This window comes from Halichoeres trimaculatus, unplaced genomic scaffold, assembly GCF_033239565.1.
Source record: "Halichoeres trimaculatus isolate MK-OKI-2021-1 unplaced genomic scaffold, fHalTri1.1 fHalTri1_scaffold_19, whole genome shotgun sequence".
In the NCBI taxonomy this organism is placed as follows: Eukaryota; Metazoa; Chordata; class Actinopteri; order Labriformes; family Labridae; genus Halichoeres; species Halichoeres trimaculatus.
The window spans coordinates 12,360,226-12,381,559 of NW_027437197.1; the positions used below are offsets into that span (position 1 = coordinate 12,360,226).

Here is a 21,334-nt window from a genome sequence, read left to right on the forward strand (position 1 = left end):
TGTTTTTATGTTGAAGGACAAAACTCAGACTGTTCTTTCCTCAATGTGAACACACAACCGTGAGTGTCTGAATTATACTGGTCCAAAGGGAGGTCTATAATTCAGTGTGAAACTGGTCTAGAAAGTTTGGCAGATAAAATTATGTACGATGCTGCTCTAACTTAAGGGAGCTATTAAAGGAGCTTTTAGGACACTTCTCTGTTTAAAGGTATGGTACAGCTGTTCTAGACATGAACACTTTTTCAGTATCAAGAAAAAAAAAATGATCACAGAGTTCAGTCATGCGCACATGGAGCAACTCAGGGTGAGATATTGTGATAAATCCTATCCTCGATGTGAACATTTGCACAGTCCAACACATTGCTCCTTTTCCTGTCTGCAGACACAGAACTTCCTATGGAGCTCAGAGCTGCATGCGAGGGTGTGTGCAAGTAATTTCCTGGCAGCCGTTAAGGAACAAGCTAATAAGAGTATAAAGGGGAGAAAAATGAGCCTTAGCCAGAGTAATGAATGATAGGAGACAAAACAAAGAGGGTTGAAAGAAAAAAAAAAAAAAAAGGTGCCTTTGTGTGTAATACAGAGGGTGCAAGACTAGCAACTAATTTCAGATGGTTGAGGGGTTAACTTGTTCACACATTTACCAGATATCTGCTCAGTCTTTACTTACTGTCTGTTCTGACTTAACAAAGAGTTACAAGAGAAAACTGTTGGAAGGTATTATTAATAAAATGTCATTGTCATTAGTCGTAAGCAAACTACAACAGGTGAATAAGAAAAATGTGTATTATTAACACTCTGAATAGAGAATAAAATAGAAATAAATAATAAAATAATAGAAAGAAAATACAAATTAAAAGATGATTAAGATTAATACATGCACAGTAACTGATCAAGCAAAGCTAAAATGAAGAAAAAAAGCATGGGAAACTGATTAAAGATGGAAAAAGAAGTGTTTATTGGTAGAAACAGAGTTGAAATTCAGCAGAAACAATGTGGCAGGGAAAGACTGGCACATGATTTATCCAATATCAATGTAAAGCTTTACAATCTGATTATTCAAATCCTGCAGAGTAGAATTTTCTTTATAGCACTGCTTTACGTGGTTGTCCTGTGAGCATGACATTTCAGTGACATTTGTGGTTATTGGTCTATAGGCTGCTCGGTTGTGCATCATCCAGGCAAGCCTGTTGGTTGGACCAAAGATTGCAGAATTAGAGAGATGTGAAATTTGTGTGTGTGCCTGTCTTTCTGGCTGCCTTGTTAGAGAAATAAGTAAGGAAAACCCTCCTCTCCGCTACAGGTCACTACCCTGCCAACCAGCCAGAATATATCATTTTATTGGACAACCAGATAGCAATGTGATTGGTTCTTACCATCTCTCGTGGCAGGAACATGTCTTCCTGCCGTAGAACGACGAGACACACACTCTCTCCCTGACGCGTGCTGCGGAGCATACACACCAGCTCTTCTTGTCCAACACCTGTGATATCCACACCATTGACCTACACACACACATCAGCACCATTAAAATTTGCCAAAACCATAACCATCTTTCTAGTCTAAAAAATTCTCAATGTCGGGTTGGAAAGTTGTTACATGTTCGTAGTACATTCTGCCTTGTACCTCCAGTATACGGTCTCCAGACTGCAGGCGCCCATCTTTGACAGCAGCTCCACGTGGCAGGATGTTTTTGACTAGAATGGGACCAGGACCATGGATTGAAGAGTCTCTGGTGACTACAGTGAAGCCAAGACCTTCTGAACCTAGGTATACAAACATACACACAATGAAGTAACAGAAACCTTGATATGTTTGCATCCTGCTAAGCTGGTAGCGCTGAAGCACAATACAATATTCCCACTTGCACTGTCATCTACGACAGCTTTGAGAAAGTCCGGGCTGACCAGGATTACAGAGAGCAGTGCAATATTTATGTTTGCTCACTTTGTGAAAAGAATCATTAACAGCAAATATTTGCACAAAGGAAGAAAAACAAAAGAAACCATCCATAAATTATGTGTAATGAAATGAAGTGGCACAGATAAGATAGATATGAAAATTTTGTCTGATACCGACACCCAATATCAATATTGCTGTTATGGCAGATAACCTATATTTACCAATATCAGTACTGATAAAAAAAAAAAAAAAAAAGGAAAAAAAAAATCTGAGATGATCAAATTGTGAACATACTAAAAACCATGCAAACTGAATTTTTCAATATCTCCCTTTACTTTCAAACTTGTTTTCCTTATCCACTCTTCTTGAGCAGTTTTGGTGTTTACATAGTCATAGAAAAAAACATTATTTGGGTCTTGAAAGATTGTTCAAGATGTTCTGAAAATGGCTGGCAGCTAATGAGTAAATATCGGCCCACTTTTACACATCCGTGGATGCCGATATATTAAGAAATTACCAACATCGGCTGATACAGATGTTGATACTGATTTACCATGCATCCCTAGTTGAAATGTTTTTCATATTTATTTGAATAACCTTTGTTGCGAATGACCACCATCCGTCTGAGGGATAATTTTTTTGAAATTAATTTACTGAAAAAACACTGATTCAGTCCATACTTACTTTCCTCACCATATTTGTTTTGTACTTTCTACTTCTACTCCCGTATGCTTACTGTGTATGATGGAAACTGTAATAACTAAATTTCCCTTCAAGATGGATAAAGTATCGTCGTTTCAGATTCAACACAAGAACAACCTCTAAAGCATCATACCTTCTGCCTCTGTACCTGTGTTAACTTGAGAGTCAAAATCTCCAATCCATCCCCAAACGGACACAGTACACACACACATCCTGAAGTATTTCTGAGAACTTCAACACAGCATTGTTGACTCAGCTCCTGACTATACTCTCAGGTTGATAATTTAAATCCTTTAGGATATTGTGTGTGTCGCCTTAAACCCTTTAGCTATAGCTGGAGTTACAGACTCTGCAGGTGTGAAGGCTTTAGAAATGGGTTCAGGTGTGGGGCAGAGAGGAGGAAGAGGTAAAAGAAGATGAAGTGTAACACAGCGGAAACAGGGAGTGAATGTTCTGGAAAAAAAAGTGATTAAGATTAGTAATCAGTAAAGAACCACATGCACCAAGAAATGTGTATTAAAGCACTCATAAACACACATGCATGGACAAAAATGACCACGGACTGACTGAGAGGCAAGCAGTGTGTTTTATGGACCTCATTTAGTCTGGTCTCTTTAGCAGAGCCAAGTCAGCAGTTTGATCCAGTATGAATTCATATCAGCAGAAATGGACAGATCAATAAAGACTTAATAGAGCCTGAAGAGAGGGAATCAGGAAGATGAAGAGAGGAAGGATGAGAGGAAGGAGAGTCAGCCAGAGAGCAGAGAAAGGAAGCTTTGGGGATACAAGCACTACACTGCGCCAACAGCAGGAGAAATAAACCTGATTCATTAAACACATTTAGAAAATGGTGATACATAAAAAGGGTCAATAATGCTCACTTGGATAATTACAATGTGAGCGTGCAAAAATTGTGTGTAAAGCTGAAATAAAATACAGACATAAAGGAGAAAGGGAGACAATCTATACACTTATAAATTTTCTTCATCTTTACTTCTTCAAATTATAATGATAAAGACAATAAGTCTGTGCCTTTTGTGAGGACAGGAAGAGTCTGTTCCTCTGCACCAGGATCTTTACCTTTCTTTAAATCAATCCTCAGTCGGCGTCCTCCTCTTTTACTGGTCACCAAGTTGGAAAGAGCTGGACTTTTCTTAAAGAGTGGGCTTTCACTCCTTCCCTTTGGCATCTGTCACAAAACATAGTCAGTTTATTCACTTCTAAAGAATTTAATAACACAAAAATACATTTGTTTCTACTGGTATAACTTCAAATCCCTCAGAAGCTATTTCTGATTAATCTCCTTAACTTATATTGAAATTTATATTTGAAATGAGAAGATATTAAGCAAAACTTTTCTACGAGTCGTGTCTTTGTTGTTATCAATGATGTTATATTCAATTGTTATCAATTACTAAAAATAAAAGTCTCTGAAGCGAAGCCAACCTGTACAACATTCAATTCAATCAGTTTTCACACACCAAATTGTATTCTGGTTGTTACAGAACTTCATAAAGCATCGTGTTAATGTATTGATCATATCCTGGATTTGGAAACCAAGATAACTTTGATTTACCAAAAGGGGAATATGAATATTTTGGCGAGTAGACTATTCAGCTGGGTTTCTGAGAAGCTAAACATAGAAACTAAGATGCTGACAAATCAAGACACAGCTGTAGAGCACTGATCATAAAGGCGGATGCTGCTATGATGATGTTTTTCTGGGGTAATGACAAGGTTTTCTTATATTCCGTGTAAACATGATAACCAAAAAGGGACCAAACTGGAAAAGACTCAAAAACAGAACACTAATGAGCACGTAGACTTACTCAGTGTTATCGGAACCACCGCAAAAAATGACAAGCAATGCCAAGCTCTGCTTAAAACGTTATTATGCAATGATAAAATATCTGCATTATGAAATCAAAGACAATGTTTTCTTTTTTCTAAGATGATAATTAGATGTGCTCAGTGCTTTGAACGACTGCTTCTACATCAACTAGTTTTCACAGTTCACCATAGTGACACTTATCACACAGTTTTATAGTGTCTGATGAGAATGACTTTGTTGTTTATACACCAAAAATAAAATTCTAAAAACACAATCAGCAACTGAAGTTTGCGCCCCATATACAGAAGTATGAGACAGCATGAACCTGTCGTGGATGTAAGTGGTAGTTCATGGCCTTCACTTTATAGTCAGTTAATGTGCTTCGCTTTCAAAGCACAGGAATGGCTGTTGACAAAACAGCGCAAGTAGGCGTAGTGGCCTTGCCAAAGGGGGCCACTTGAAAAACTTACAAGACAGAAATCTTAGCTATAACAGGCCTACAAGCTCAGAAAGTGTCAGAGAGCCAGTTAGCAGCACAGCAGCTTACACCATGGTCTGCTGAAACAACAGTACCCAAAGTCGCAGTCAAGTTCAAATCAAGAAACGGTTGAGGGCAGTGAAGTTATCAAGGAAGTGTTTGTGGGGCCAAAAGTCTGTTATTTATTCATTCATTTTTATAGCTTCAGCCCAAAAAACTGCTTTAATTTGCCCTGTATCTAAGTAACTTTACTGTTGTGAATGCTTGCAGTACACTATCAGTATTTTTCTGCGTTCTGCAGTCCAGTACTGAAACTGGACTGAAAGATCTAAGGAGACTGATAACTTTGACAGTAAGAAATATTGCTGTATTGACCTGAATGTAGGATGACCCTGATTATAAGACAACTCCCTTCTTCTTGAGACGAATTTTCAGAAAAAGACTCTGAAACTTTACCTAAAGAAAATATCTTTTCCATTGAAAGTTCAGGGAAAATCATGGAAATAATGAAGACTGCTTTCATTTTCAAGATCTGTGTTTTGAATGTGATTCCAAATGCTCTTTTAGGACATGCGCTCTTCGACATTACACTCCATAACTTATTTTATATTCCATATTTTTTTGCTGCCTGGCCATTGTTTAACATCCTGCATTGACCATCGCTATCTTAACATAAGCACCATAACTTCACCTGAGTTGTCTGTCAACACACTGTGATTGACAGATCACTGCAGCCACCGTGAGGTCACTGGCTTTACAAAAAGCTGGCTGCTGCTGCGGTCTTGTAGCAACCCTAGACAACTATCAGTATGTGTCAATGCTTAGACCCTGATTATAAGATGATCCCCCCCTTTTCTCACATTATCTCCAACGAAAAAAACCTTGTCTTATATTCAGGACAATACACTAGTTTGACAAAAAGGTTGTGCTCCTTTGGTGTGGAATGAAGGTATGCACTGGATCCAAGAAAGACATAATTTGAATTTGAATGTATTAAAGGATAGCCCCTTGAGATGCAGCATCTCATTTTCAGGGGGGTCCCCATAATGCAGTTATAAAACAATTAAAGGAAATTGATACCTTTTAATAAATTCTGATTTAAGTTTTTTTAACACCTGAACATCGTTAAAAAGGAGGAAGACAGAGCATAGTTATAGAACACCAATATGTCAGTGTTGTGAGTTGTCTGCTCATATTTATTTCTCTGCTGGAGCAAAATTTCAGTGTCTGTCAAATTACTTCTTTGCAAACTTATATTTATTGTTAAAACTGGCTTACTGCTTTCACTGAACTAGCAAAACATCAGACTTAGCACGGTCAGGATGACCCTTCTGTGAGTGACAAGTGAACTTACATTAGCTTCCACAACAGAAGCTTCATCCGCCAACCGCATGGATGGATTCTCAGGGGGCTTAAAGACAGGTTTGGCTTTTACAGGTGGAGGTGGCTCTTTGGTTTTGGCGATTCGGGGACTGCAGTCAGGACCGGCACTGTTGCCGAGCAGCTGACCAATCAGACTCTTCTCATAGCGTTCTCTGTTAGAGGAAGGAACTACTTCCAGACGGACAACTGGGGAACGCATTGCCTGACGAAACACTTCCTGGGCTCTGCGAGAGAGAATGAGAAATGGAGGATGGGAAAGAGGGAAAGAGGGAAAGAGGGGTGGGTGGTTGGAATGGAGAAAACACAGGGAACATGAGAGAAAAACTTTTGTTCAACAAGTGGGCGAAGTGGATTAAGTATGCAAACCACATCAACTGCACCGTAAAACTAATCACATCATTAATCACATTTACAGGCACTGCGTAGTTTTTCATCTTAGACAAGGAAAGTAATTATTAAAGGACATATAACTCTATTAGGAGCACAGAATTAATAAAAAAGATGCACAGTATAAATCCAATTAAAAATGACAAATTAAAAGAGTCTCAATTGATAGTTAACTATTACAAATGGGGTGTTTGATTTTCATAAAAGTGAAATACAGCAAAGCACATGTAAGACTTTCACATCTTAACTTCACTGAATTTAAGTTATTGTCAATCCTACGACTGGCGCTGTGCTTCATTCTTCTTGTCAATGTCACGTTACTTTTTTTAATACAGATGAATCCATTCACTACAGTAGGTCCTAAAATGGGGGTTCGGAGTCCTTGGGTAAGTCGCACAGAACACAGAACAAGGGTTGCAAGAGGCCTCCACCCTTAAAAATTAATTTTGCTTAGTTGGGGTCACTGGCTTTAAAAAGTTTGGAAGCACCCGATAAGTTTAGTCAATTATTTCAATCTAATCAAACAATTGGGCGCAATTGAAAGCCCTCATTTCTAAAGGGGCTGAAATGGGGCTGATTATTTTATCTAGCCCAGAGGTCATTGTAAAAACTGGCCACTCTACGTTGTGCATTTGGATGCATTGACAGAAAGGATGAACTAAAAGCAGGGCAGAGAAGCAGATGCAACACAGAACCATGACACCTTCACAGCTGGCCATTATAATCCCATCATCCATAAAAGAGATAATTTTGCAGGGAAAGTGGTATATATCAGATTATACTAACTAAATTGGGGAGCCATTGTGTCAGAGGCGATGGGCAAACACCATCATTCACCCCAGACAACAGAGAGAAAATCCACTTTATTTAAATTTTATTGGATTACACTCCTATTATTTCCCTCCTTGATTACCATCAGTGGTCTAATGATCATAACGTGGAGTCTTTCACTACAGACTGGGCTTATACAGCCGTGTATGAAGGATTCACATATTTTAACACTGTAGATATGCAATGCATTGTTATTTACTAATGATAATACTATCGTACTGAGGGAAGCTTCAATCTAAATCAATGAATCAGCTTTGGAGTTTGGCTTTTGAGTACTTAATGCCATTCAATCTACATTATACCTCAGTGTTTCAATAAATAATAGGTCACCAAAGTTGTTTTCTGCCAACCCCAGTGTATTACTGACGACAACATTTACTCTTTTGACTGTCTGTAACCAGTTTAAGACCGCAACACAGAAACTGATATCTAAGTAAGTGTTTATGTCTTTCTTTGGTAAAAAACAAACAAATACATAAATGTTTTATTAGACCTTATATGAGCCACATTCACCTGAGAACAAGAAAAATCATAAGCTTTTTGTTGTTTCAGTGAGCCTGATTGTGTTTTCTTCAGGATGCACGGTCATGTCAAGCAAGATTTGCATCCTGAAACTGTTCAAAACACTACGCAGTACAAGCGCTTGTGTCACACCGTACAGAATGGCACTTGCAGTGAAAGCCATTGTACTAGAAACACAATAAAATACAACAAAACTCAGTGTTAAAGCTGTGAGTGTGTGTATGTGTTGTGCACAATAACATTATTGTTGCTCCCCAGGGTGGACGATGTGTGGAGGCACATTGGCGTGGAGGAGATATTTTAATCAAGGATGCTACCTCAAAACAGCTGCCAAGCTGGGACAATAAGGTGTGTGTGTGGGTGGGGGTGCGTGCGTGTGTTTGTGTGTGTGTGTGTGTGTGTGCGTGTGCGTGTGTGTGTGTGTGTGTGTGTGTGTGTATGACGCTCAAAAGGATCAGAAGACTTTCATTGGCCTATATACACATTTTGTTTTTTTTCTTTTTCTGGATTTACATCTCAATAAACGTCAGGACACAAAACTGGCAGGAATGTATGCATTCAGATGTGTATAGTGCATCTCAGTGCAAGAATACTGAACTATGTCTACACTTGCTCATATGTGTATAGGTTTATGTTGTAACTCAAGTGTGTCTGGCTTGAAAAAAAACACTACTGTGTGAATTACAAGCGAGTGCACCTGGGACTACCCACATCTTTGAACAATAGGTGCAAACCCCTCAAGTGATAATCCATTTACCTACAGTCTAGCATAAAACAGCACACATATAATCTTATTACCACACTGGACACTGCATAAGGACTATTATGTGGACTGTAGAGACATTATAATATGCTGTAATCATTATAATATCCTTATCAGTCCTTGTAAACTGTGACAATCCTTGTCACAGGTGTGTCTTTTGTCATTTTAATGCTCTGTAATCATGTTATATCCCCAAACACACACATATTTAGTGTCCTTCTCCTGATTTTGAAATGGGAACAGTGAGAAAACTATGAAACATCTGGTCTCCACTGAATGATGTGGAACGGGCACACACACAAAAGCCTGCTTGGACACACACATGCAAGCGCAGTGCTCTCCAAACATCTGCCAAGTGTGTTTTGAGCTGCTGTCTGTGATAGCGGTGCAACAGTGATATAAGCCTTCTGACAATGCAAAGGACACAAGACACAGAAACAAAGGCAGCAGAGGGGACATGGGAGAAAAGATAGGCCAAGTCTGGTTTCAAAAGGTTTCAGATGTGCTTGTTCACATACTGACAATGAGGTTTAACACCTCTTCATCAACTTTCATCGATGTGATTGATATTTATTTATTTTCTTTTGGAAGTAATGTTGGCGAATTTGGTTTTTGCTTACTTGTCTAGACAAGTATCTGCACTCTGTCTTGCTCTGTCAAAACCAAGTTTATTAATTTAATCAGAAATGCAAAATGAGAGAGTTTTTCAGCCCTGAGTTGTTATTTATTTTGCCTCATAAATACTACCCTGACAGCCTTATTTAACCCTTTTCCCTTACTTCCTTGAGGCCTGCTTATGCAGACATGTTTTTAACCTTTCTGACCAGCCAGACACAGACAGTGCTGAACTCACTGGCTGAAGGTCTTGTCCATGAGGTCAGTGTTGTTGATCTTCACGATGCACTCTTCCTCTTGAAAGAGTCCTTCCTTTCTTGATCGACTCTCCTCCTCCACACCACGGATGTACAGACCGAGAGACCTGACAGGAGAGTGGGCACGGAGAGAAATGGAGTTAACTTGTTTATCAACTTGCACACATGCAGACTTACACAAGCACATTTACTTACTCAGGCTGGCTTTCAGAGTGTCTCAGGGGACTGATTCATGCAGTGGGGAAGCCCAAAGAGACCGTTCATATTGTTTTCTTAGTGTCTGTGTCAGATAGACCCCTTAACTTTCTGGATTTTAACAACCAGTGAAATAAATGTGATTTAACGAGTTTTTTATCTAAATGTAGATCAGGGCGGTTCACAGATTGATAGAAAGACAATAGAAAAGATGGATTTGGTGTTATCTGACATCCATAACCGCCAAAATACAAGTAAACAACAAAACCTTAATGACACTGACATATAAAAGTCCTTACTGGCTAAAGGATGAATCTATGTAAAGAGGTAAAAGCACACTTGGTGGACGATAGGGAGAAAGGATAGAGTTGTTCAGGAAGGAGAGAAAGAGATGGGGGAGGAGAATTGAGGAGGAGACTGGCAGGGTCAGGTGAGTCATGAGAACAGCAATAAAAACTCATCCTGCTTTGGTTTAGGAAATCCCCATCCCTTGTCTGACAGTCACAGAACCAGAGAAAAAACCCTGCATAGCTGAAGAATCTCCCTTCCTATTTCTTCTTCTTTCCATTGTGTTTGCATGTGGTTGGCATTTACTGTTGTACCAGGGTCATAAAAATCCTCACAAATATTGCACAGGGTTATTTCAGCTGCAGGAACTGAGAATAAATGTAATTTTTACAGTTTTAAGGGAAGAATAGCAGCTGATACAGATTGAACTACTGTGTGTGTGCTGGAGTGTTTGCATCTATAATGCACCAAACTCACCTTCCACTGAGTGATGAGCTGTAAGGAACAACATGAATCCCCAGAGGACTGTCCTCTCCTAAGATCTCCACTGTCCTGGTCAGGCTGCACAAAACAGAAGTAAAACAAGAAATGCTGAACAAGGAAAGGTTTATGTTCTGACATGTCAGAATAAAGTGCAACGATCAGGAGGTGGTGTTATACCATAATTAAGGCCAGTCAAAGGAAAGATTTAGGGCATAATAATTTTACTCAATATTTTAAGGGGTCTGTTAAAATGAGCTTTTCCTTTACCACAGAAATAAGTAAAGGACCTTTATTTTTTATTTTCTTTTATTGTAAAGAAATCTTTGTCAAACTTCAGCAATTATACTACATCTTTTAGCAGACCTATTTGACACAAGCTAACATTAGCCGATAAACCTAGGGATGCACGATATATCGGCATCAATATCAGTATCAGCCAACTGTGGTCATTTTTTTTGACATATCGGCATTGGCCGATGTGTAAAGGTAGGCCAATTTTACTTGTTAGCTGCCTGCCATTTTCGGAGCACCTTGAACGATCTTCCATTCCATCCATCCATTTTCTACTGAATGATCTTTCAAGACCCAAATAAAACTATGTGAACACCAAAACTACCTAGAAGAGTGGACCCTCTTCTTTTATGTCTCTCTTCCTGTTTTTGACCAAAAAAAACAGACAAAATGTTTATTTTACCAATATTGATATTGGTAAATATCGTATCAGCCATAACAGCAATATTAATATCAGATATCAGTATCTGCTAAAATTTTCATATCGATGCATCCCTAGATAAACCCATAATACAAACTTAAAAACAGCCATACATGCAAACCTCGAACCTTTTTGTTAACATGCTGTGTGCACTGGACATGAATCATAATGGTATTAACTGTCATTGATCCGGAAATCTTTTTTTAAGATGCATTTGCTCAGCAAAGTCAAAAGCCCTCCAGACTGCTTCATGTTTGTGTCCAACTCTCTGTAACTGTTCACCATCATGTGTTCTTTCCTCTCTCCAGTCTCTAAATGTCTCAGTCGAGTCTGTGTTGTTCAAGTATGCGTCTGTTTTACATTCAGTCTGTGTTTTAATGTGTGCGTGTTGAAGTCTTTGTTTGTTTGATTAGTTTATCTATCAGAGCACAGCCATTAATCCTCCCCTGACCTTCTCCCTGCTCCCAGTGTGGGTGTGTGATTTTTTTCTGAGTGAGTTTGTCTGAACTTTGTTTTGTCCTCTTTAGTTCTCCCCTCCTCTCCCCCTCGCACTCTGTCTGCTCATTTCATTTTCCTCTCTCTTCCTCTCTCCCCCATTCGCTCTCTGTCTCTTAAGCATTCATCCATCCCTAAACCCCCATGAAGTGATAGCAGTACAGATGCTGATAAACTCCACAGAGAGTATGGTTGATGACTGTGAGGGCAACAGGGGAGAGATGCAAAGTAGAAAAAAAAAAAGTTCTCCCGCTCTCTTTGTCGCTGTCGGCTCACTCTTTCTCTCACAAACAAACACACAGAAGGCTGATGAGGCCGCTGCGTCATGCAGCACATTTGAGTTAGGCCAGACAACAGGGAAGGAGGGACAGCAGGAGACAAGGACTGAGGGGAGAGGGACAGAAGGAGAGGCAGCAGTGGAAATAACTTGAACGAAAAGCTTTAACTGTAATGGGTTCAAAACAAGTCATGTTGTAAGTACCAGTTTAGTCAACAATTTATGACTGACGATACAGGTCACTAACTGCACATACTTTACAAAGGATGGGTAGTGAAACCTGGTACAAAAATGACCAGTTCTGCATTTTTTTAAACCCACCTTAAATAACCTTATGTCTCATGCTGAATCACTGTATTCAAGCTAAATTATTGTGTACGAAAGAAGCATGATTAGAAACTCAATCTACCCCATGACCCTTCTGTCTGCATTCATTTTGGACTTAACCAGTTATATTCTAGCGCTTACTGTGTTGCATTTTGTGGTTACTTTGTGTCTTTTTTCTTTAACCTGTTTGACATATCTTTATCTTTCCTTGATTATTAGCATCCTTTGTTAATCCTGCATAGTTCTATCAATATTAGTCTTCCTTTTTCTGCTTGTCTGCAATCAAACACTGATATAAAGTTTTGTTCTCTCCAAGCAGAAATACAGAGGTTTTACAAAAGATTACTCCATGTGCCATTACTCCTTACCACAATAAGCATTGTCGAGGGATTTTGTACAGTGGCCAATAGGTGTCAGTCGATTTGCAAAATCAACAACGCAAATGCAAAAGCTACAACACAAACGCAAACACCACAACACAATTGCAAAAGCCACAACACTACGAAAGTACAGCCACAACGGAAGTTAAGACAGTTCTCGTGATTGTTTTCTTTTATAACTTTTAAGCTTTGATAAATATAGCTCTAATGCTAACATAAATAAAGAAATATAAGTACTATGAAGGATATCACAAGGTGACCCCCCCCTATGAAGCTATATTTTTCATAGATGATGTTAATTACTTATTTCACAACTTTTGTGTGTCCATTTGGATATCTAACTCTCTTTTAACTTCTATTGTGGCCATACTATGGCCGTTGTGTTGAAGCGTTTTCATCCGTGTTGTGCCTTTGTGCTGCCGCTTTTGCATTTATGTTTTGGCTTTTTCATTTATGTTTTTGCTCTTGCATTCATGTTGTAGCTTTTGCAAATCGTCTGACACCTACCGGCCACGTGTTTTATCCCCTTACCTTTTTACAATAAGGTAATAGGACGGAAGCTCAGTGGTACAACATTTAGGCAATTGGATTTTTTTTTCCAACAATCCTGCCCAGAAGATTATTTGGTGTTCACCAATACTTGATAGCATTGTTATCAGTTGGGGAATTGGTGCGAGCACATCTTTCATGGATAAATATTAAAGACAAAAGAAGTAAAAAATAGAGATAAAAAGGAATAAAAGTAGGAAGGGGTGATTGGGAGGAAGAAATATTGAAATGAAGGGAAGAGGAGGAGGCATTGAATTAATTAGACAAGGCTAATGAATAGCATTAATATAAGGGGGGAGGGAAACAACCAACCCTCCCTCTATCCTTTCCTGCTTCTGAGCCTCTGATCTCGAACACTCCCACAGGAGCGTGCACACACACACACACACGTGTGTGTGTGTGTGTGTGTGTGTGTGTGTGTGTGTGTGTGTGTGTGTGTGTGTGTGTGTGTGTGTGTGTGTGAGATGTTTGACAGGCTGCATCATGGCAAAAAAGGAGGGCTGGGGGAGAGACATGAGTGAGACTTGGGAAAAAAAAGGAAGGGAGCGCAATGATGAGAGAACAAGAGACAGCGAAAAGGGCCAAACACACAGAGCAGGAGAGAGGAGAGAAGCGCAGAGAGATGAAGAGAGCAGGTGTTCTCTTTATCCACCTGCCACTTCACTGATCCTTGCTATGAAAGACAGAGGCACAGAGAGGAGAACAGAAAAAAAGAGGATGTGCATTACCAAACCACTCTGCTCCTCTCACTGTGTTTCTCCCTCTTCTTATTTATTATCTACCCTTCTCTCTTCAAAGTGCAGAGCGCCAGTGATGCAACCAGTAAAGGGAATGTAAATCAGTACAAATGCACAATAAAGCTTAAGGTTAATGCATGCAAATACACAAATAAACACATTCAAAGGCAAATTAAAGGGAAAGCTCTAATGTTAGGTCTGGTTATTTGATGAAAGAGTGAATGAAGGGAAGAGCCAGGCTGCTACATCAGTTCACATATGATACTGGTACTGAGTTTAGAGGGGGAAACTGAGTGACATCAGCTATGGATAATTCTTTGCTGGAGGAAAAATATATTTTCCTGTTGTAGTGGCACCAAGAGACCAATTTCTCCAATAAACACATTTAATCACTGTTTTACAAAGAAAGTTTCAGAACAAACCCCATTCCTCTCTCCTGAGATTTGCTGCATGTGCTGCAAACAGTGCACAGAGGGTTATTACCTACAGGGCAGGGGGCTCTCCACAAAACACACTATGATTTAATAATAGGAATAAGGGTTTCAAAAAACTTATACACTAAAATAATGCATGCAGTTAAGCCATTATTATTGTTTTTTTTTTTTACAAATGCATCATGCCACTATGGTTAGTTACCTCCGCCATGGAGGTTATGTTTTTGGGAGAGTTTGTCTGTCTGTCTGTGGACAACATAACTCAAAAAGTAACAAACGGATCTTGATGAAATTTTCAGGAAACGTTCAAAATGGGATACGGAAGAAGTGATTAAATCTTGGAGGTGATCTGGATCACCGTCTGGATCCAAGACTTTTTTAAAGGATTATCATTGTGAGATAGGGCGGTTTTCACCATATGTGTCTATAACTCAACGGTAAATGGTCAGATTGCTTTGCAAAACAATACAAGACAAGGTCACCATAATTTCTGACAGAATTAAAAGTACGATCCAGATCCTGACAATATTTTGGATTCTAAGATCCGGAATATGAAATACATACTGGTTCATCATAATTTTCAACACTGTTGGGTAACAATTTACCATACAAACCTGCAACTAACACCAAACTGTCTGCTAAAAGGGAGTATTCTCATGCCTTGGTTCCACAAGGGCAACATATCCTTTAAAAGCATGCAGTCAAGCTTCACATCTCAGGATGTGAGGAGATAGACCCAGAGTGTCCATATTATTACACAGTTTAAAGTCTAAACAAAGGCCAGAATTCAATGAAATCTTTATTTTCTATTCTAACGGCATCATCTCCAAAAAACATTTTCTTATTAAAATCCTTTGAAGCACATCGCAGATGGGGGCCATAGTTGAACTGCTAATCACAACCTAAATTTGTTTGAGTTTGGGCGAAGTAAGGAGGCCTTTGTAAGTTTTTGCATAAGAAGGAATAAAAAAAGTTTTTACCATTAAAGATAAAGATACATTGTTGAAAGCCAGCGCAAAGTGAGCAACTTTGTTCTTTTTTTCTTTTTTGTTTTTTAATTCTGCTGTAAATGATGACATGAGTAAAAAAGAAAACTGAGAGGGAAAGGGTAAAAAAGAAAAATAAAGAATAGAAACCAAAAACAGAAGAAGGGGAAAAAGAACTGGATTGATAAATGTAAACAATAGGGTCTTGTAAGAATGTGTGAGAAATCAAAATGATCTATGAATAACCAGTAAAATCCGTTTCACAACCAGTTTGTCTAATGCAGCCAATGGAACCCATTTACCTTTTCACCTCCAAGCTTTGAAAACACCTCCAACAAACAGAGCACCTTATTTCACAAAGAAATATAACATACTGGCAGTGCTATTTCAATAAACCAATTTACAGTAAATCTGTTCCCTCGTATAAAAGCACATTTTGAGTCACAGGTAATGAGTTCCACAGTGACCGTGCTGTGTGGTTTAAATTATGATGAGCCATTACTGTATTTATAGGTGTAGCTTCAATTCAAAGGCACACACACATACACACACACACAAAAGCACACACAAACACACAGAAGAGGACCAAAATATGTGTATAAATACACAGTGAAGTAGAAAGTCATCCAGAGCCACAAACACCCACACATTCACTTAACGTATGCTGTACTGTGCCAATATTTATGGCGGCGTTCCTCTCCTCATTTTGGACTTTTTTGCAATTTCAAGGGTCGTTTCACCGGCGACCACAAAAACCATTACATCACTTTTTCATTACTCACAGCTGAGTGTGTGAGCGTGTGTGTACATGAGGGGTATGTGCTCATAAAAAGTTATTGAGGAAAAACTAACATGTCTTAAATATTACCTTCCATTCCACTGTGTTGAACTGTGTGGCACCAAAGAGTCTGATAAAGCTTGAATATCCAGCAATACTGCGACGCTTTCTTTTAACTAGAGGTTCATGTTTTTTCACATGCAACAGAATTTTCTGCAAAGCATTATTTTACCCTACAGAATGTACAAAAATGACTCCAAATGTATTTGATAATGAAATTACTCAATGTTAAAGCAATGTACAGCCAGCTGCTTCATAGAGGATCTGCATGTCGTCCACATAAACAGGAGTGTATTTGAGTGTGTGATCTAATCACTGTCTCTTTTCTGTGCTTGCAGCTGGTTGCTATGGAGAGAAAGAGCTAAAACAGCAAAAGCGAATGTCTGACGTTATTCTCTTCCCCACTGATCCTTGATAACTCTCTCTCCCTGCATGTCAATTTACAGGTTAACATTATGTTGCTTTATTTTACTGTTTATGAACTAGCCCAAGATGACCTGTTGATTTCAAACCATGGAGTAATACTCGATCCATTAACAGAGGTTAATGCTGGCAGACAGAGGAGCACATAGATCAATGATGTAACAGCCACTGTCTGGAATTTAAGGCTGACCCATTCATTTGCTCTGTATGAGTCACAATATTACTGTGATTGGTCGTTATAGGGTTTAATAGGAGCTTAGCCTTTAAAATGTATGTTTCCTTATTATCTGGAAAAAAATGTGAAAAATTGAGGGGAAGAAGACAGTGATTTTATATCAATATAAAAATGTGAAGTTTCTGTTAAACATACAAGAGTAGTCTTGTGTAGTCAAACTATGTGTGTTAGTAGATAGACCCTAAAACACTGTATGTTAAAGCTGTATCATGGTCTGTAAAGCCTTTTGCATACTAGACGTGTATACGTGTAATGCAAGCTTTCACACCAGCAGCGTTCTTTTGCTGAGCAAAATTGCGGCTTTTATTTTTTCAGACCGAGGATGTTTTTTCCCAAAATTTTGTTTGCATCCGACCAATCAAAACGCTTGTCGTTGACAAGTCACATACCAAAACATTCAACATTGATGTGTTTGTGTCCCAGCACTTGGTTGTTTACGACAAAAGACATAAACAACTGCAAAGACAATGATTAAATGTGACGCCTCCAAATTTTTCACAACTTTGTGCTGTTTATTCGCGTCGCCATTGGTGTGCAAAGGCCTCAAAACTGAGGGAAAAAAACTTAATAAAGAAACACAAAAAAGAAAGGAAAAAACAAAGTAAAGAGAGAAAGAAATACATTTAAATACTTTTTTTAATTATTATTTTCTTGTTTTGTATTTATTCATATAAAAAGTCCCCTGAGATAAACCCATTATCACTCTTATTGGACATTAAAGTCTGTTAAAACTGAAATATTTTTATGAATTCCCAAAAGCTGAAATGTACAGCTATGGAAAATCATACTGCAGTTCAGGCCAAAGATTTATTCAGCCTTGCCTCACGGGAGTTAGGCCCTGGAGGAACAGTTATTAGTAGGAAGGGTTAAGTAGTTTAACCAGGACTAAACTAGCATTGATAACAGCAGCATTTGCCTTACCTGAGAAGTGCTGAACACTGGTTGTTCATAAACAGATAAATAGAAGCCCTGACCATGGTTCATCATGTTATTTGTTTATTAACTGTCAGCTATAAGGTACAGTGAGCCTGCCTCTCCACCCCCTTCCCTACACACTGCCAGATTACACATACACACACATATGCTTCGAAGCCCTCAGAAAGCCCACAGGAGACACAGGACATTCAGTGCTCCAAACACTTAATTAGGCAGCGCTCATTAGTGTGTGCATGTGTGTTGTGTGTTTAGTTGTGTTTGCCTGTTAAAAAAAAGAAGCAAGTGTGTTTGTAGCTGTTTATTTTAGAGGCCATTTGCGTATGGCCGTCGACATGTTTGTGCATGTGCATGTGTGTGGCATTGACCCCGTTTTGGCAGTCCTTTGTACTGGGCTAATGATGGAGCCTCTTTACACTCACTATATTTGGAAAGGCCTTGATCTGGATTTGAATACAGTTTTAATGAAGGAAAAGTAGGGCATAAACATGCACATGAACATCCATAAATATGAATGTGAATGGACTTGAAAATGCGAACGCTATGTACAACTCCAGAAAATGCATAGATGGACCAACAATCACACACAAACACACTGACCTGTCACTGAAGGCGTGTTTGCCCTGGGGTCGCTCTACCCCTGCTGGTCTTTCCACAGCGGGACTGGCTGCCTGCAGAGACAACACAAAGAACACCTTCCTGTTTGTGTGCCAATGGGATTTGTGGAAAAAAAGTAAAAAGAGCGTAACAAAATGCTCCAACAGCACATCCAAAAGTGGAACTGAAGAGTGTTGGATAGATTATGTAGTATACAGTGGAAATAAATAAAAAGCTGTGAATGAGAGATTAAGTGGATTAAGGAAATACCCGTTTTTGATTTTTGGCTTTCATTGCACCACCTTGGACGGGAAATCCTGGGTAGCTTCTGTGATTAAAAATATCAGAGGATACCAAAGTGGAATAAATGAATTTCAGTTAAGCAATGAGTGAAGGAGCTGCTAAATTGATGACTGGATGATGCACAAATGGTTATTAATATGTAGAAGCAGGAAGACAATGCTGTCAAGTGTTTATAAATAATACAGTCAGTAGGCATGTCAACAGAGTGAAAAAGAGAATGAGAGAAGTGAGAAAAGAAGTGTAAATGGGAGCCAAGGGAGATGTCATAATGCCTTTTGATAGTGACATCAGGCTTCGATGAAGTGTGTACGTGTTTGTGTCATTGACTCAGAGGTCAGCTCCACAGGGAAGAGGTCAGAGTTCAAGCCCAACCATATTAGGATGATGGATCATCCAATGCTCAACATGTCAGTGTTACATTCTTGAGTGTATGACGGCACACATTTGCTCATCACTCTTACATATGTTTCATGTCCATGTCAAAATAATCAGTCATGTTAATCATGAGCTTTTTGAATCTTAGAACTCTATAAGAAAATCTGTCTCATCATGTTTGTTACACTGAAGTATTGATTCTCTGATCTATTGAGAGCCTAGGCCTTGATGTCACCTCAGGACCAGCTGCTTTCTACAAGTCTCATAATTTCTGCATTCATTTCATTTAACTTCCTCAGCTTTCACATATCTATGATGTGTGGGTTAATTGTTCTTTCTTAGAACTAGTAAAAGTCAATATGCTGTTTTTTCTGGCAAAAATGTTACACTTCTACAAGGCTTGAAGTTAAACAGACATAAGTTATATTGGTTTGATATTAGGGGCTGGGGAAAAAAAAAACAAAGATATTTCAGGAAATATTGAGGAATCGCAATTTAAATCGAATTGGTAACCCAAAAATCGTAACAGAAATGAATCCAAGATTAGCGTATCGTCCCAGCTCTATTAGATATGTTATCAATTCATGCATCAATTTATTTCATTTCTTCATATCATGTAGGCCTGGCCTACAGAAAAGCCTTTTTTATATATAAACAGTACCCTTTGTTGTGGCAGTCATACTATAGAATGATTTATTGCTTGTGTTAAGTGAATAATGCAGAAGATAAACCCACAAAAATTGCATGCTTAATCACAATATTGGTCCAAAAAAACGCAATTAGACAATTTTCCAAAATTGTTCAGCCCTATTCTGGACCTCCTAGAGTCACAGCCATGACAGATAAGCTATTGATAAAATACAAGATAATATTCTTACGCAGATCTTATCTTTGAACTAGGATATATGTCAAGTGTCATCCTCGTCTAAATTTCTATCTGCATGTTCACATGTAGACAACATGTTGATATCTGATCTCAGGCGCCCTTGTGTAAGCATATGCAGACAAACATGTGCAGGTCAATAAGGCTCAATGTTAGCAGCAGGCACTAATGGACTCCTAATATGACCTTACACCTTTGACCTCTCACCCTGCTGCCATATGACCCATGCCACCTGCCAGAGAAGAGGAACAGGAGAAAGAAAGAAAACAAGGCTATAAAAAGAGATGTGGATGAGTTTGAATAGAGAGGACATGACAAAGACTCAGGGAGAGAATGAGAGAACAAAGGAATCAGTGACAGCAGCTGATGAGAAGAGTTAGATGAAGGTTAGATTTGACTTAACAGGAAGTGACAGACCGCAGATACTGTAACCATATGTTTGGGCTTTGGTGGTTTACAAATCAATTAGTCTGGCCAAGCTGCAGATGCTCTCATGTGAGCTTAATTACAACAGGATGACAGGTAACATTAATTATCCTAACCTCTTTGTCATAATAACAGCCACTCATACATTAATTGGAAAGTCTCCGATGCTTAATTGTATGTCTCATTTAAAAACTACAAGCAGAAATAGCCTCTCTCTCTGTAGGGGAAGCAGCATATTAATCATAGGCTCGCCATGTATTTTACTTATCAAAGGGGTAAATTAGTGAAAGTGAATCAGTCTAAATGAATAAACATGCCTCATTAATTATGTCAGAGCTACAATATTAAAGATACAATAGTACAGAAAATGAAAAGCACTATGGCTTATTAGTCAGAGTATTGTGATTTAAATAGCTGAACGCTGTTTCATTTCCCAAGGCCTTAGCAACTTTAAAAGAATTAGCACAAAATAATAAACATGATATTGTTTTTCTGAACACTTTCCACCTTAAAAAGTTGTTCATATAAGGATACTGTGAGGAGGTCTTGATTTGTGTGATTTTTCTGGGACCCTTGGGAACAAAGGTTATGTCTTGATGTAAATGTTTCAGATCTGTTGCGTATGAAAAGTAGTTAAAATATTTCACTCCCTGTGAATTCTTACCATTGTCACTGAAAACAAAGGCACTAAAAAGTAAACCTTTTCAACTGACACCACACTGGTTGCATCACAGTCAGACATTGGATAACTACTACAGAGTTGCTGGTAAACAAGCAGAAAATACCTCCC

General features: G+C 38.7%; 1 protein-coding gene across 3 annotated transcripts in view; it reads right to left on the minus strand.

The window, feature by feature from the left end:
• Positions 1 to 21,334, minus strand: part of LOC141808170 (partitioning defective 3 homolog B-like) — a 199,158-nt gene that overhangs the window by 129,516 nt on the left and 48,308 nt on the right. For all 3 annotated transcript variants that reach the window (XM_074694588.1, XM_074694587.1, XM_074694589.1), the window contains exons 5-11: positions 18,561 to 18,631; positions 10,629 to 10,712; positions 9,650 to 9,775; positions 6,265 to 6,517; positions 3,682 to 3,790; positions 1,624 to 1,763; positions 1,374 to 1,502 (exon numbers count right to left, since the gene is read on the minus strand). In XM_074694588.1, coding sequence (XP_074550689.1) covers positions 1,374 to 1,502; positions 1,624 to 1,763; positions 3,682 to 3,790; positions 6,265 to 6,517; positions 9,650 to 9,775; positions 10,629 to 10,712; positions 18,561 to 18,631 — 912 coding nt within the window. The remainder of the gene's footprint in view (positions 1 to 1,373; positions 1,503 to 1,623; positions 1,764 to 3,681; positions 3,791 to 6,264; positions 6,518 to 9,649; positions 9,776 to 10,628; positions 10,713 to 18,560; positions 18,632 to 21,334) is intronic.